The sequence below is a fragment of the Alosa pseudoharengus genome, unplaced genomic scaffold (assembly GCF_046254945.1).
Source record: "Alosa pseudoharengus isolate Yale_2024_CS ecotype anadromous, Long Island Sound unplaced genomic scaffold, YU_APseudo_1.1 YU_APseudo_1.1_scf_17, whole genome shotgun sequence".
In the NCBI taxonomy this organism is placed as follows: domain Eukaryota; kingdom Metazoa; phylum Chordata; class Actinopteri; order Clupeiformes; family Clupeidae; genus Alosa; species Alosa pseudoharengus.
Window position 1 is genome coordinate 10816817 of NW_027468640.1, and position 15000 is coordinate 10831816.

General features: G+C 45.7%; 1 protein-coding gene across 1 annotated transcript in view; it reads right to left on the reverse strand.

The window, feature by feature from the left end:
* Positions 1 to 15000, reverse strand: part of dnah2 (dynein, axonemal, heavy chain 2) — a 252822-nt gene that overhangs the window by 44035 nt on the left and 193787 nt on the right. The window contains exons 59-69 of the mRNA XM_076289590.1: positions 14270 to 14480; positions 12590 to 12706; positions 10540 to 10681; positions 9599 to 9768; positions 8520 to 8636; positions 7671 to 7835; positions 6142 to 6267; positions 4788 to 4936; positions 4109 to 4175; positions 1373 to 1523; positions 961 to 1109 (exon numbers count right to left, since the gene is read on the reverse strand). Of these exons, the coding sequence (XP_076145705.1) occupies positions 961 to 1109; positions 1373 to 1523; positions 4109 to 4175; positions 4788 to 4936; positions 6142 to 6267; positions 7671 to 7835; positions 8520 to 8636; positions 9599 to 9768; positions 10540 to 10681; positions 12590 to 12706; positions 14270 to 14480 (1564 nt within the window). The remainder of the gene's footprint in view (positions 1 to 960; positions 1110 to 1372; positions 1524 to 4108; positions 4176 to 4787; positions 4937 to 6141; positions 6268 to 7670; positions 7836 to 8519; positions 8637 to 9598; positions 9769 to 10539; positions 10682 to 12589; positions 12707 to 14269; positions 14481 to 15000) is intronic.

Below are 15000 nucleotides of genomic sequence, written 5' to 3' on the forward strand. Positions count from 1 at the left end.
GGTAGCCTACAGTTATAGCCAGCGACAGTCAGCAACGCCAACATTAATGGCGTTAAAGTCATGAATCCTGTAACATATTATAACATATAACAGCGATGGCTTATTCGAAGACGATCTGCATGGATATACAACCACCCAGAAAAACTCAGAATGTGAGTGATAAAGTTCATTAACTGTATGAAACATTTTATTTGTTATCCATTGCAGCATCGGCTATATTAGGCTGTTATGCTAGCTCAGCCTTTAAATATGCTGTTATTTTGGTCATGTGGGCTTCATTAAACGGGTAAAGATAATTCATAAACTGCTTATTTCGTACATGACTGAAGCAGTAGCTAGGTTCAAAAGTGGTGTTTGAGGTTGCTGTGTTAAGTTGTGTGTGATCGCTACAATTCATAGGATCAAATAAGTTTATTTTGACATACGGGAGTTAGCCTAACTGTAGGCTAGCACATAAGCCTATTCTGTTTTCATTTATTAGCATTTGTTGTGATTATATAATCAAATGACACTCATGATAACTTGAAATAGAAGGTGATTGATGTAAGCCGAAATTTCACGAGACAAATTAGAACAAACTGTTCCAGTAAAAATATTCATGTTTAAAATGCTGCACTTTTCCCCTTCATAGCCTATCTCTGGAAATTCATTTTTGGATAGTTGTTATACACTACACTATGCCACGCACATTATACATACACTACACTATGCCACGCACATTATACATACACTATACTATGCCACACACATTGTGCGTGGCATAGTGTAGTGTATGTATAATGTGCGTGGCATAGTGTAGTGTATAATGTGCGTGGCATAGTGTATGTATAATGTGCGTGGCATAGTGTAGTGTATAATGTGCGTGGCATAGTGTAGTGTATGTATAATGTGCGTGGCATAGTGTAGTGTATGTATTATAGTGTCTGCGTATCCTGGAAAACGCTGTGCAGTTTGGCATACCTGTTCTTTGACAGCAAAGTTGACAATGGTGGTCTTGGTGGAGATCTCGGGCGTGTAGTGGGGGTTGGACAGTTTGGTGGTGATGTAGAAGCGGAAGTCAGGATTGTACTCCACCTCCTTATCACCCAACTTCAGCAGCAGACGCCCACCTGCAATACACACACACACACACACACACACACACACACACACACACACACACACACACACACAAAACCAGACACATAAAACCACACACAGTAATGTAGACACAGACAGCAAGTAATCCACATTTTGCATATATACAGTATAAACACAGTACACAGTATTGTTTCTGTATGCATAAGAGAGAGTGAGTGTGTGAAACACAGACAAAGTGTGTGTGTGTGTGTGTGTGTGTGTGTGTGTATGCCATCAAGTGCTGGTTACTGACCCACTCGCGCAACGGACTTGTTAAGGATGGGGGCGAGCGAGGGGTCCAGCTCCTCCTGAACGTTCTGCAGCAGAACTGGAGAACCAAACTGCACAGCGTTTTCCAGGATACGCAGAAAGTCTGGCATCTGCAGATCAATCACCTTCAACCCCTGAGCAAGGGAGAGAGAGAGAATGAGAGAGAGAGAGAGAATTATGATTTTTCAAAAAAAGCCCAGGCGTCAGGAACACAGATACACATTCACCCTAGGCAGCACCACCCTAGAACACACAATGCACCTACCTTGGTCTAGTCCTTACTGCATCAGGGAGTTTCAGCTTGACTAAAAGCAAAAGCCCGCAGGGCACTCTACGCCATACAAAGAAAATTTCACAAAATAAACATCCCAATTACAATCTGGTGCAAAATATTTGACAGCATAATCCAGCCTATTGTGGAAGTGAGGTTTGGGGTCAAGCATCCAACTGAAGCTCTACATGCGGAATGTTGTCAATCAATACTAAAAGGTCAATCAAACACCCAATAATGCATGTAGGGCAGCGTTAGGCCATTTCCCATTGGCCTTACCTATTCAGAAAATAATCTTGAAATTTTGGATGCACCTGAAGAGCAGTCCCAAGAACTCCTCCTCCATTTTGAGACACTAAAAACAGCCAGTTTCTGTTGAGGGGGTCAATGGGGAGGTGGTAAACCTGGTCAGCCAACACTGAAGCTCTCTACAAGAAAGGGCAGAGCAGGCTGTACTTCCTGAGGAGGCTGTGGTACTTCAATGTCTGCAGCAAGCTTCTCTGGATGTTTTACCAGTGTGTTGTTACTAGAGTCCTCTTCTATGCTGTGGTATGCTGGGGAGGAAGCACTAAGAAGAGGGATGCTGGGCGACTGGACAAGCTGGTAAGGAAAACTGGTTCTGCTGTAGGAGCTGAACTGGAGCGGATCACTTCAATCCACAGCACTATTGCAAAGCAGAAGCACATGATCTATCTATCTCTCTATCTATCTATCTATCTATCTATCTATCTATCTATCTATCTAGCTCAGTCCAGATCTGTTTGGCAAACATCAATCAGAGTCAACAAAATAATGAATCAAGCAAAAGAAGAATATTTACAGTAAAGCATTGGACAAACCAAATTGCCAACCAAAGTAGAATAAATTCATCTGACCCTAAAAAGAGAATATGAATTGGCAGAGTATCTCATCTCTGTCAGAGATACAAAGCAGAGGCACATCCTGACCAAATACAGACTCAGTGACCACAATCTAGCAATAGAAACAGGCAGAAACAGGAAAATCTGGCTGCCAAGAGAACAAAGAATATGTGGTCACTGCCAGGCAGAGATGGTTGAGACAGAGGAGCACTTTCTCACTGTGAAAAGTATGAAAATGTAAGACGGACATTCTTCCCCAAATTCCAAATTCAAGATTGTGACAACAATGAAAAAATGGCCATACTTCTTCGTGAAGGACTCTGCTGCCTTAGCAGCACAATTTATCTTGAAATGTGAGGATCTGAGGGACTCAGTCTAAAATAAATTTGTGTCTGTGATACACACATAATCATGCACCCACACGCACACACACACACACCATCCTATTATTACTGTTGTTCTTTATTACTGTTAACAATAACAATAAGTACAACAAGTAACAATAGCTTTGGCCACACTGTTCCCATACAGTTATGCTAATAAAGCAACTTTGAATTTGAATTTGAGAGAGAGAGAGAGAGCGAGAGAGAGAAGAGAAATGAACATTCATATGACATTCTCTTTACATTTGGCCAAACACCATTTGGACTGAATGACACCATTTGTTCTCTCCCCTTATCTCTCTCTATATCTCCTTCAAAATTCTAATTCAAAGGTGCTTTATTAGCACGACTGTTTGAGTACAGTGTTGCCAAAGAATACAGAAATACAGCAATGTGGGTATAAACATGTGAACACAGACTAAACTGTATGTGAAAATAATAGTAGGATGATAGGTAGGAATGTGTGTGTGTGTGTGTGTGAGTGTGTGTGTGTGTGTGTGTGTGTGTGAGTGAGTGAGTGGAGTGAGAGAGTGTGAGGAGAAACACGAGCATGCAGATGCTTGTGCGTGAGTGTGTGTGTGTGTACGTGTGTGTGTGTGCGTGCATTGATAGGCAGTGGTGGTGGGAGAGGTGTGTGTGAGTGTGTGCACATGAATGCATGTGTGTATTAGCGTCACTTTTGTGAAAAAATCCAGTTTGATTTTTGAGACACAGGAGTGCAACATTCTCGAAAAACAATAAGCAGAGTGGATTGCCATAGCATCAATAAAAAACATTACTGCAGGCTTCAACATGGCTGTGTTTACAATTAGAAATGTCAAACAAATGTGTGTGTGTGTGTGTATGTGTGTGTGTGTGAGGTGACAATGAAAGGGTTGTGTGCTTGTCTTGATTCTTTAGATTGCCCTAATCTCTGATAATGCCTCTCCGCTCCGTCCTTTAGCCCCCGTCTGTGTGCTTTAGATATCTGCTCTCCTCAGACGCATTACGGAGATGCTGCAGCTAAAAAACGCATTAGGACAAGGAGGACAGGCGAGAGGGATGGAACACAAAAATAATAATGGAGAGAGAGAGAGAGAGAGAGAGAGAGAGAGAGAGAGAGAGAGAGAGAGAGAGAGAGAGAGAGAGAGAGAGAGAGAGAGAGAGAGAGAGAGAGAGAGAGAGAGAGATGGAGACAGACAGAAAAGAAGGTGGCGGAAACTCACTCTTTTGCTCTCCATGTTTTTAATCCACTTTAGGGCCTGTCCTTGCGGATCCACCATTAGGGGCCATCTTGAAAGAGAGGGATGGGGAGGGAGAGGGGGGAAGAGAGGGATGGGGAGGGAGAGGGGGGGAAGAGAGGGATGGGGAGGGAGAGGGGGGGAAGAGAGGGATGGGGAGGGAGAGGGGGGGAAAGAGTACAAATGTGGGCCAATTACTTGGGCTGCATGACATGTTGTTTATTATATCCATAAAGCCCTGCTCCCTTCATTATCTGCCAGTCACATAATCTGCAGAAGACGCTCTTGAAAGCCATTAAGGAAATGTCTGACCACACAGATGTGTTCGTGTAAATGTGTGTGTGTGTGTGTGTGTGTGTGTGTGGGATGGGTATACCTATGAGTGTGCACCTAACCCTGGGCATTTGACTGGGTATGTGTATGTGTGTGTGTGTGTGTGTGTGTGTGTGTGTGTGTGTGTGTGTGTGTGTGTGTGTGTGTGTGTGTGTATGTGTGTGTATGTGTGTGTAAATAAATGAGACTATAGTGTGAGTGTGTCTGAGCATGTATGGCATTTCTTTTGAGGGTGTATGTTGTATGTCAACACAACAGACGTCACTGTGGACGAGTCATAAGAGAGGAGCAAGCAGTGCCAATGCTGGTGCTGGTGCTGATGCTGACAGACCGGTTGCCGCGGGTGACGATGACTCCGTTCTCCGTGGAGAAGGCATCTGACGGGAGGCCCTGGATGTTCCACTCGCGTACCGCCGTGGGCTTGGAGAGGAACACGGCAAAGATGAAGCCTGGGGAACACGGAACCTTCAGCACACTTATCTGAAGGACAGAGTGACAGAGAGAGAGAGAGAGAGAGAGAGAGAGAGAGAGAGAGAGAGAGAGAGAGAGAGAGAGAGAGAGAGAGAGAGAGAGAGAGAGAGAGAGAGAGAGAGAGAGAGGAGAGGGAGAGGAGGGGTCATGGTAAGGGTGTATAAAGAGAAAAAAAGCTTGATATCATTAAATCATTCACCTTAATACTGTATATCATTGTACAACTTGGTAAGGGTGTGGGAAAAAATCAGTAATGAAACAGTAATGAAAGAGATTGAGTGACTAAAGGCTGTTTTATGCTTCTGCGTCGAATCAACGGCGTAGCCCCACATAGCCCTCTGCGTTGCCGTGTACTCTCACCGAGACCTACGCCACCGCATATTACATCTAAGCAAGACAAGGCCAAACAACATTAATAGTCTAGCATGGCAGTCTATGGAGTTGGCCATTCTGACTACCATTTCAGTGGTGAGCGACGTGAACACATGAGACACAGAACTTCGAAAGGTTCACGCCGGCGTCGAGGCAATGGCGTACTGTAGTCACCGCGTAGAGTCAACTCAGAAGCATAAAACAGCCTTAAGAGTGAAAGAGGTAGAATAGAGAGAAGAGAGAGAGAGAGAGAGAGAGAGAGAGAGAGAGAGAGAGAGAGAGAGAGAGAGAGAGAGAGAGAGAGAGAGAGAGAGAGAGAGAGAGATTGAAAGAGAAACTTGGGGTTGGTGCTAGAGCGAGATCTTAGGTCAGATTTAACACATCTCTCCTTGATGTCTTCACAGAAACACGTATTTCAATGCTACCGTGGCCTCCAAATGGTAATGATGTGCTGGCCTATTTCCAGCACAGTGCGCTAGCTGGCAGCGCCGAGTGAATCACTCCTTCTCTACTCACCTAGACAAGCGGAGCGCCTTCATCAGGGTAATTACAGACTGCAGGCTGCCCGGCCTGCGATGAGGCATCACTCACAATGTAAAGCCAATTACAGCCCCAGTGAAACAAAAGGGCCACGAAACAGACTTGACATTTAGCAGAGTGTTTAAAAAGACGAGGGAATAAAAGGTGACTAAGCTGTGCGTCTGTGTATCCATCTTGACAACTGCAGTCATGCAAGTGTTCGGAGAGGGATGGAGGGATAGAGAGATGGAGGAATAGATGGAGAGAGGGAAGAAAGACAAGGAAAGTGGGTGGGCTGTTGCTGGTGGTGACTCGTGACTGACTGTCTTCATCCAGATGCTGGCGACGAGCTCGTCTCTGTAGCTGGAGAGGAAGGGCCCCAAGTAGGACAGGAAGGCTGCAGCCAGGAGACAGTCTCCAACCAGGTAGCCCATGTTAGACTCCAGACCCTACACATACACACAGAAACACACACACATACACACACACGCACACATAGAAAAAATAAATAAATAAATAAAAGAACATAATTAACCTACTAGTGGTGGAGATGTTGAGTGTGAATGTCTGACTTCCTAGCAACAGTCCTCTCTTTACTGGTCTAATCAGCCAGTACATTACGTTTAAGATTCTCATTATTGCCTTTTATGTGAATGAGGTGGTCAGGCCTGATGAACTGAATGGCTCCTTAAATCACTTCTCCCAGGCGCCTATCAAAACCTTCATACTTTTTCAACTCGGCAGCGGTTGCCATAGAGATCTCCTAGGAGACTGATAAACTCTGACATTACTGATGCGAGCAGCCACAGACATAAGAATACCTGCTTGAGTGTTAGTGTGTGTGTATGTGCTTGTGCGTGGTGTGTATGTGTGTGTGTACGTATGATGTCTTCTTGGGTATGTGTGTGTGTGTGTGTGTGTGTGCATGAGTGGTTAGTACACTCCAGGAAGTCTAATTAAAGGAGAAATCTGGCGAGTTTTTACATAGATCTCCATTTATCAAGGTCACGAGTGCTGTCAGTACGGAAAATCCTGGTGCCCCCTCAAACATGCTCACAAGCTGGTGTGTGCAAATGTCTTGAATTTCCCCTTGGGGATCAATAAAGTATCTATCAATCAATCTATCTAAAAACCCTAGAACAACCGGTTTTACCTAGCTTGAGTTGCTACAGTCAGCAGCTCACACGTACATGCACACAGAGTGTAGCGTTGTAGCTCGGTAAAACCAATTGTCGTACCGACAGTACTCAGTGACCACTAGAAAGAGAGATCTATGTGAAAACTCGCCAGATTTTTACTTTAACTCTAGTCTAGTTTCATCATCAACATCCATCTTTTAGTGTTTGTGTTTGTGTGTGTGTCTGTGTGTGTGTGTGTGTGTGTGTGTGTGTGTGTGTGTGTGTGTGTGTGTGCGTGTGCGCGCGCGCATGCACATGTCTGTGTGTGAATGTGTGAGTGTGTGTGTGCATGTGCTTGCCTACACTGAATGTGTGAGTGTATGTGTGCATGTGCTTGCCTACCTCCACAGTCTCTTCCCAGAACACTCAGAGAGTGTGTGTGTGTGAGCGTGTGTGTGTGTGTGTGTGTGTGTGTGTGTGTGTGTGTGTGTGTGTGTGTGTGTGCATGTGCTTGGCTACCTCCACAGTCTCTTCCCAGAACACTCAGAGAGAGTGTGTGTATGTGTGAGCATGTGTGTGTGTGTGTGTGTGAGCATGTGTGTGTGTGTGTGTGTGTGTGTGTGTGTGTGTGTGTGTGTGTGTGTGTGTGTGAGCATGTGTGTGTGTGTGTGTGTGTGTGTGTGTGTGTGTGTGTGTGTGAGCATGTGTGTGTGTGTGTGTGTGTGTTTTCCTACCACCACGGTCTCCTCCCAGCGCACTCTCTCCCCAGCGAGGCCGGTGACCAGTTTGCCGGCGCGGTCCAGCTTGAGCTCCATGTCCTCGGAGCGCCGCCGCAGATCCTCCTTCTGGGCCAGCTTCTCATCATAGGAGCACTTGAGCTGCTCCAGCTTCTCTCCCACCTGACACACACACACACACATATTACACACACATACACACACACACACACGGTCATTACACCCACACACACACACACACACACACACACACATATTACATACACATACACATACACACACACACGGTCATTACACACACACACACACACACACACACACACACACACACACATATTACATACATATACACACACATACACACACAGTCATTACACACACACACACACACACACACACATATTACACACACATACACATACACACACACACGGTCATTACACACACACACACGATCATTACACACACACACACACACACACACACACACACACACACACACACACACACACACACACACACATATTACATACACATACACACACATACACACAGTCATTACACACACACACACACACACACACATACACACACAGTCATTACACACACACACACACACACACACACACACACACAGACACACAAACACACACATACACACACACACTTCTGACCATTTGACACCCAAACCAACACAATCACATGACCACATGATTCACTACAGTCCCCTGGCACAGTCTCCTGACACGCCAGCATGAACACACACTTACACTCACACGCACGCACACACACACACACACACACACACACACACACACACACACACACACACACGCACACACACACCTCTTTGAGTTTGGCCTGGGAATCTGCCAAGGCGCTTTGTTTCTCTGCCAGCTGGGATGTGGCTGCATTCAGTCGAGCTCTCTTGGGCTCCACCACTCTGAAGATGCGCCCATACACCTGTAGAGAGGACAAACACACACGCACACACACGCACACACACACACACACACACGCACACACACACACGCACATACGCACATACACAAACAAAACATACACAAGGAGAAATCAAAACACAAATGCAGCATTTCAAGGAACTGCCTAAATATATGAGACTGGAAGCATTTAATAGTGCTAATCACATATTACAACGTTTAGAAATCTGAACGTATTGCTCTAACATGATTTCACTCTCTTTGGACCCTAATTTGGATGCTGGGCAAGGTACAAAGTCTAACTAAAGCTAATTTTATAACTAGGCAAAATCAACTTGCTAGCTCAGCACCACGGGTAAGGCCTTAAGAGCAAACACTGATGAGTCAGGTCAGAGCTCCCACGTGATAACACCATATACAACTCCCATGTAATAACACCGTATACAGCTCCCATGTGATAACACCATATACAGTACAGCTCCCACGTGATAACACCATATACAGCTCCCATGTGATAACACCATACAGCTCCCATGTGATAACACCATATACAGTACAGCTTCCACGTGATAACACCGTATACAGCTCCCACGTGATAACACCATATACAACTCCCACGTGATAACACCATATACAGTACAGCTCCCACGTGATAACACCATATACAGTACAGCTCCCACGTGATAACACCATATACAGCTCCCACGTGATAACACCGTATACAGCTCCTGTGTGATAACACCGTATACAACTCATGCATGAGAACTTCTCGCTTGTTGACAGTTTTCCCTCCTTTTAAATTTATTTTAAACTACATTACTGTTTGTGTTTATGTACACTATGTGTGTGTGTGTGTGTGTGTGTGTGTGTGTGTGTGTGTGTGTGTGTGTTTGTGTGTGTGCAGTCTATAAAAAACATAATGACTCTGTGGCTGTTGTTGTGTTGGTGTGTATGCACGTTGGTGTTCATGCACGCAGTCCAGACCTCCATGGCGCGGACCCACATGCAAAGGGACCGGGCGGCTAGCGACACGCGTCCGATGATCTCGGGCTGGAAGTCGGGCTGTGTGCAGTACTGCCCGATCTTCTTCAGCACGCGGTCCGAGATGTTGTCCTTGTCAAAGTGCACCAGCTGCTTGATGAAGTTGGACTCGCCTGTCAGGGTTCAAACCACCAGAGAGTCAGAGAGACATACAATATCACAGGGACAAACACCTTGAGACAGTCAGAGAGACAAACAACACCGTTGCTGTCCAGGGGCAGATGACCCAAGACATATTCAGAGACACTACTCTATTCCACTAACTTCACTACTGCTCCATCCTACTACTACATATCTCCACTGGTCTTTTCACTGCAGCCTTTGCTATTTTCTCCCCATCAGTGTTCTGTGTTTCAGTGTTGTTGCCAATATTTGATATGTGCCAATTTGTGCACTAGCTCTTATTTTTGCAGTCCTACTTATTTCAACCTTGGCTACTCTGCCCATGACACAACAAACCTCACTTGCCGTGGCGTCTTTTCGCTCTTTCTCTGTATGTTTGGGTGTCTCATTATGTTCTAAATTAGCCCTTTGTCCTGCACCTTTTTCCCTTCTGTGGCCTACTGAAGCCCAGGGCACCTCATCACCTCCACACTAATGCTATTCATTTTCAATTTCACAATAATGCATTTGTATTGTCAAGGGATTTCAGTAAACATGTAATTACTCCTGTAAGTGCAACAATACATAATTATTTCTGTCACACACTACCCCCCCCCCCCCGCCCCTTAAGCAGCTCCTCTCTCTCTCTACTCCTCCTGTCTCAACTCTTCTTCCCCCTGCTGTCTATTCCTCTCTTATTTCCTCTCTTCCTCTCTGTCTTTCTATCCCTTTTCATCTCTCGACTGTTCTTTTCCTCCTGTTCTCCCTCTCTCTCTGATTACCCAGCTGTCTCTTGGCCTCTGCCCAGGTGGGTTCGGCTCCCTTGAGGATCATGACGGCCTGCATGACCGTCTCCACCAGGGCAGGGGGCCGGCCGTACGACTTGATCTCCGTCATGTCCTTTTTGTTCAGAGACTCCAGCGCCTGTGGAGACAAGAGAGAGTGTGAGAGAGAGAGAGAGAAAAAGAGAGAGAGAGAGAGAGAAAGAGAGTGTGAGAGAGAGAGATATAGAGAGAAAGAGTGAGAGAGAGTGAGAGATAGAGATAAAGAGAATGAGAGAGAGACAGAGAGAGAGATAGAGAGAAAGAGAGTGAGAGAGAGAGTCAGTCAGAATAAATGAAGGGAGAGGAGAGGTGGGGGGCGGAAGAGAGTGGACACAATAAAAACCAACAAGGAGTTACTGTAGAAATGTTGAAAAAGGACACAAGACAAGCAGTATGAGCAGAAGAACAGCAAAAGGAAAGAGAGAGGGGGATGGAGAAGGGAGGAAAAAAGATAAAAAAGGGCTGAAAAGAGAGAGAAGAAAGCAGAAGAAGCAAAGCTCAAGTGGATTCACTCCATCATTCTCTACACCAAGCTGGTGTGTGGTGAGCGTTCTGGTGCATAATGGCTGCTGTGCATCAGCCAGGTGGGTGCTACACATTGGTGGTGGTTAGTGAGGTTCAGTCTTCACTGTGAAGCACTTTGAGTGCTTGTGTTGTGTTGTTGGCATTAGACAGGAAGACAGTATAAAGCTGCATTCAAACAGACAGACATTTGCCCGTTTCCCCATTGCTTGACAGCTGAAAAGTTGAGCATGGCGTTGCCACTGTGAAGTTGCTGAATTTCATTAACACTGCATGGTCTCTGGTGGACCTGCTAGTGTCTTCCTGTCTGAATGCAGCTCAAGGGAGGGCGGCCTGAGAGGAAGAACAGGAAGCTGACAGGAAGTAGAGGAATAGACAAGTCATGTGCAGAGAGCCATGGGGCAGAGGAGGATGAGGAGGTGATGGACCTGTTTATGTTCATGTGTTTGGTTGGAAGTAGACTTTAAGGCGGGGATCACACTGACCAGCGGAAAACGGCTGGTTTCCTATTGTTCTCTATGGTTCGGCAGCGGAACGGTGGCAACGGTAGCGTAACGCTAGCATTGAGCAAGCTGAGCGTTGAACTTGGTTCAACTTTCAAAGCGCAATGCGAGCGTAACTGTCAGTTTAGGCAAACTTAGGGTGTTACTTAGGAACGAGATAGAACTTATTACGGTCTGAGCATTGTATTACGCTTGCCGCTGGCCAATGTAATCCACGCTTTAAGTGTGCTAATGTAACATAACATGACACCACATGGCATAACATACCATAATGGGCATACCGTGAGAGTGCTAATGTAACATAACATGACACCACATGGCATAACATACCATAATGGGCATACCGTGAGAGTGCTAATGTAACATAACATGACACCACATGGCATAACATACCATAATGGGCATACCGTGAGGACAGCAAAAAGGAGGGAGACGAAGAAAGGAAGGATGATGAAGAGATGAGATGGGATGGGACACGAGGAGGACAGGAGGAGAAGAAGGTGGAGAGGGATGGGGAGGAGGAAGATGAAGAGGAGGAGGTGGAGAGGGAGGAGTTGGAAGAGGAAGATGAAGATGAGGAGGTGAAGAGGGATGAGGAGGTGGAAGATGAAGAGGAGGAGGTGGAAGATGAAGAGGAGGAGCTGGAGAGGAAGAAGGAAGATGAGGAGGTGGAGAGGGAGGAGGAGGAGGATGAAGATGAAGAGGTGGAAGATGAAGATGAGGAGGTGGAGAGGGAGGAGGAAGATGAAGATGAGTAGGTGGAAGATGAAGAGGAGGAGGTGGAGAGGGAGGAGGAGGAGGAGGAAGATGAAGAGGAGGAGGTGGAGAGGGATGAGGAGGTGGAGAGGGAGGAGGAAGATGAAGATGAGGAGGTGGATGATGAAGATGAGGAGGAGGAAGATGAAGATGAGGAGGTGGAAATTGAAGAGGAGGAGGTGGAGAGGAGGGATGCAGTGAGCAGTAGGTGAGTTCTAGCCGGTCACCTTCATGGCCTCCTCCATAGCAGGAAGGGCCTCATCCAGGTCCCTCTGGGCATTGTCTGCCATGGCCTTACACTTAATCTCCTCAGCAGCAATCTTCTCACCGTGAGCACTGACCGTCTGCACACACACACACACACACACGCATACACACACACGCATACACACGCATACACACACACACACACACACACACACACATACACACACACACACACACACACGTGCATACACACACACACACACACACACACACACACACACGCATACACACACATACACACACACACACACACACACACACACACACACACACACACACACCAAACAGATGCGCCCACATACATCACACACATACACAAACACACAAGCACAGACACACAGACACAAGCACAGACAGACAGACAGACAGACAGACAGACACACACACACACACACATAAAGAGGAAAAGAGAAAATCAGATATATATTCCACAGGAACAAACACATCTGTTCCAACTGCGCTCATATGGAGCCGAATCAACAGAACAGATGCGTCCTCATGTTTGGCGCACACACTGAAACACCTACCGCTAGTGGAGTCTGCTTCTCTCCTAAGCCAGATGACGATGACTAAGTCGTCTCTGTCACTATCTCTTACAGACATTCAAACACCTTCTCACTCTCCAGGATGTTAATCAGGTCTTCTTCAAATAAATGCAAACCACACACTCAGGGCCAGATGTAACACTTTTGCGCCCACTTCAGGCGTATTTGTTTCGCAACGTGCGTGTAAAATCATTGCGAGGTATGTACAAACAGGCCGCAATGATGTAAAAGCGAAAACTGCCTGTCACGGGAGCTGAAAGTGGCAGATTGTGTTTTTAATGTCATGCATATGCATTCATGGGAGGATCCAGGGGAAAGTGGGAGTTTAGCGTAAAAAGATGGGAGGGGAAGAGTAAAGAGCGCCTAATTATGTATTCCACGGTATGTACAAAGACTGCTCCTGAAAGCGCACGTCTATTCACCCGTAGACACGTCTACTTCCGCCTTGTAAAAGCAGGTGTTAATCCAAATTATGCGTCAATAAGAGAACCTTTCAAAGACAACAGAATCGCTATTTAGAGCACCAGTTTTGTAAGTCTTTGTAGGCCTACTAAAAGCAACATAAACTTTCGTTGACCTTTCAAATGTCTTACTTTAACTTTCACGTCATTCACTTAAACTTTCCTACTTGCTAGATTTGACCAATCTTCTATAGCCTACGTGCACAAGTATTTTGAGTAGAACTACTGATCGTCATTATCTCCTTGCTTGTTGACATCTTATCATGTATGGTAGCCTATTATTTCATGATCGCTAAATGTTTGATTCTTTTTAATGTTGTCATCAGTTAACTTCATTCAACTGTGCTTGTAGGCGCTGCCATTCAGTTGTGGACATTCGTAAATTGCGTTTATGGGCGGAGAAAGGCAGAGAAAAGCGCAGTTTACGCTAAGGATTGAACGATTGATAAATACGACGGAAACTTGGGTCTGACAGCATTCGCAATGTGCAGTTTGTCACGCACACAAACACAAACACATGCACATGCACACACACACAAAGACACAAAGACACACACACACACAAACACACACACACACATGCACACACACACACATACACACACACGCACACACTCATATCCTGTACACACACCTTCTGCTGTTCGTCAGCCTCTCTCTTCTGCTGGACGATGGTGACCAGGAACTCCTCGCACTGCTTCTGGAACTCGGCCACCTTCTTCTTAGCCTCCTCCAGCTCCACGGACATGGCCTCCACCTTGGTGCGCGTGTCGTCGATCTTAAATAGCCCGTTACGCAGCTTGGTTACCTGCTCACCAAGCTCACTACGCTTCTCCTCCAGCAGCCTGAAAGAGATGGGGAGAGAGAGAGAGAGAGAGAGAGAGAGAGAGAGAGAGAGAGAGAGAGAGAGAGAGAGAGAGAGAGAGAGAATGTCCTAAACAGTGGCGTCATATATATACATTACAGAATAACAGAAACAGAATAATATGTTCTTCCTTCCTTCCTTATGCATTTGTTTGGCACTTTTATCCAAAGCTAAGTATGCCATTATTACAAGGGTCAGTCTCCCCAGAGCAACACAGGGTTAAGTGCCTAACTCAATATACATATGTATCTGTGTTTACAATTGTTTGTTTGGCATAGGAAGGCTTGAAATCAGGGCTTTTAGAAAACAAGAGAAGGGAAGAGAGATAGAGACAGAGGGTGAGGGATGTTTCTAGGTGTGATCTAGTCAAGAGAGAAGGAACAGGCCAACTAAAAAGAAAGATACAGGTGAGAAGCTGAGGGGGAGAAAGAGACAGAGCAACATATTCAGGCAGATATGTCAAATTAGAGAGATAGAGAGAGAGAGGGGTGTTTTTACAC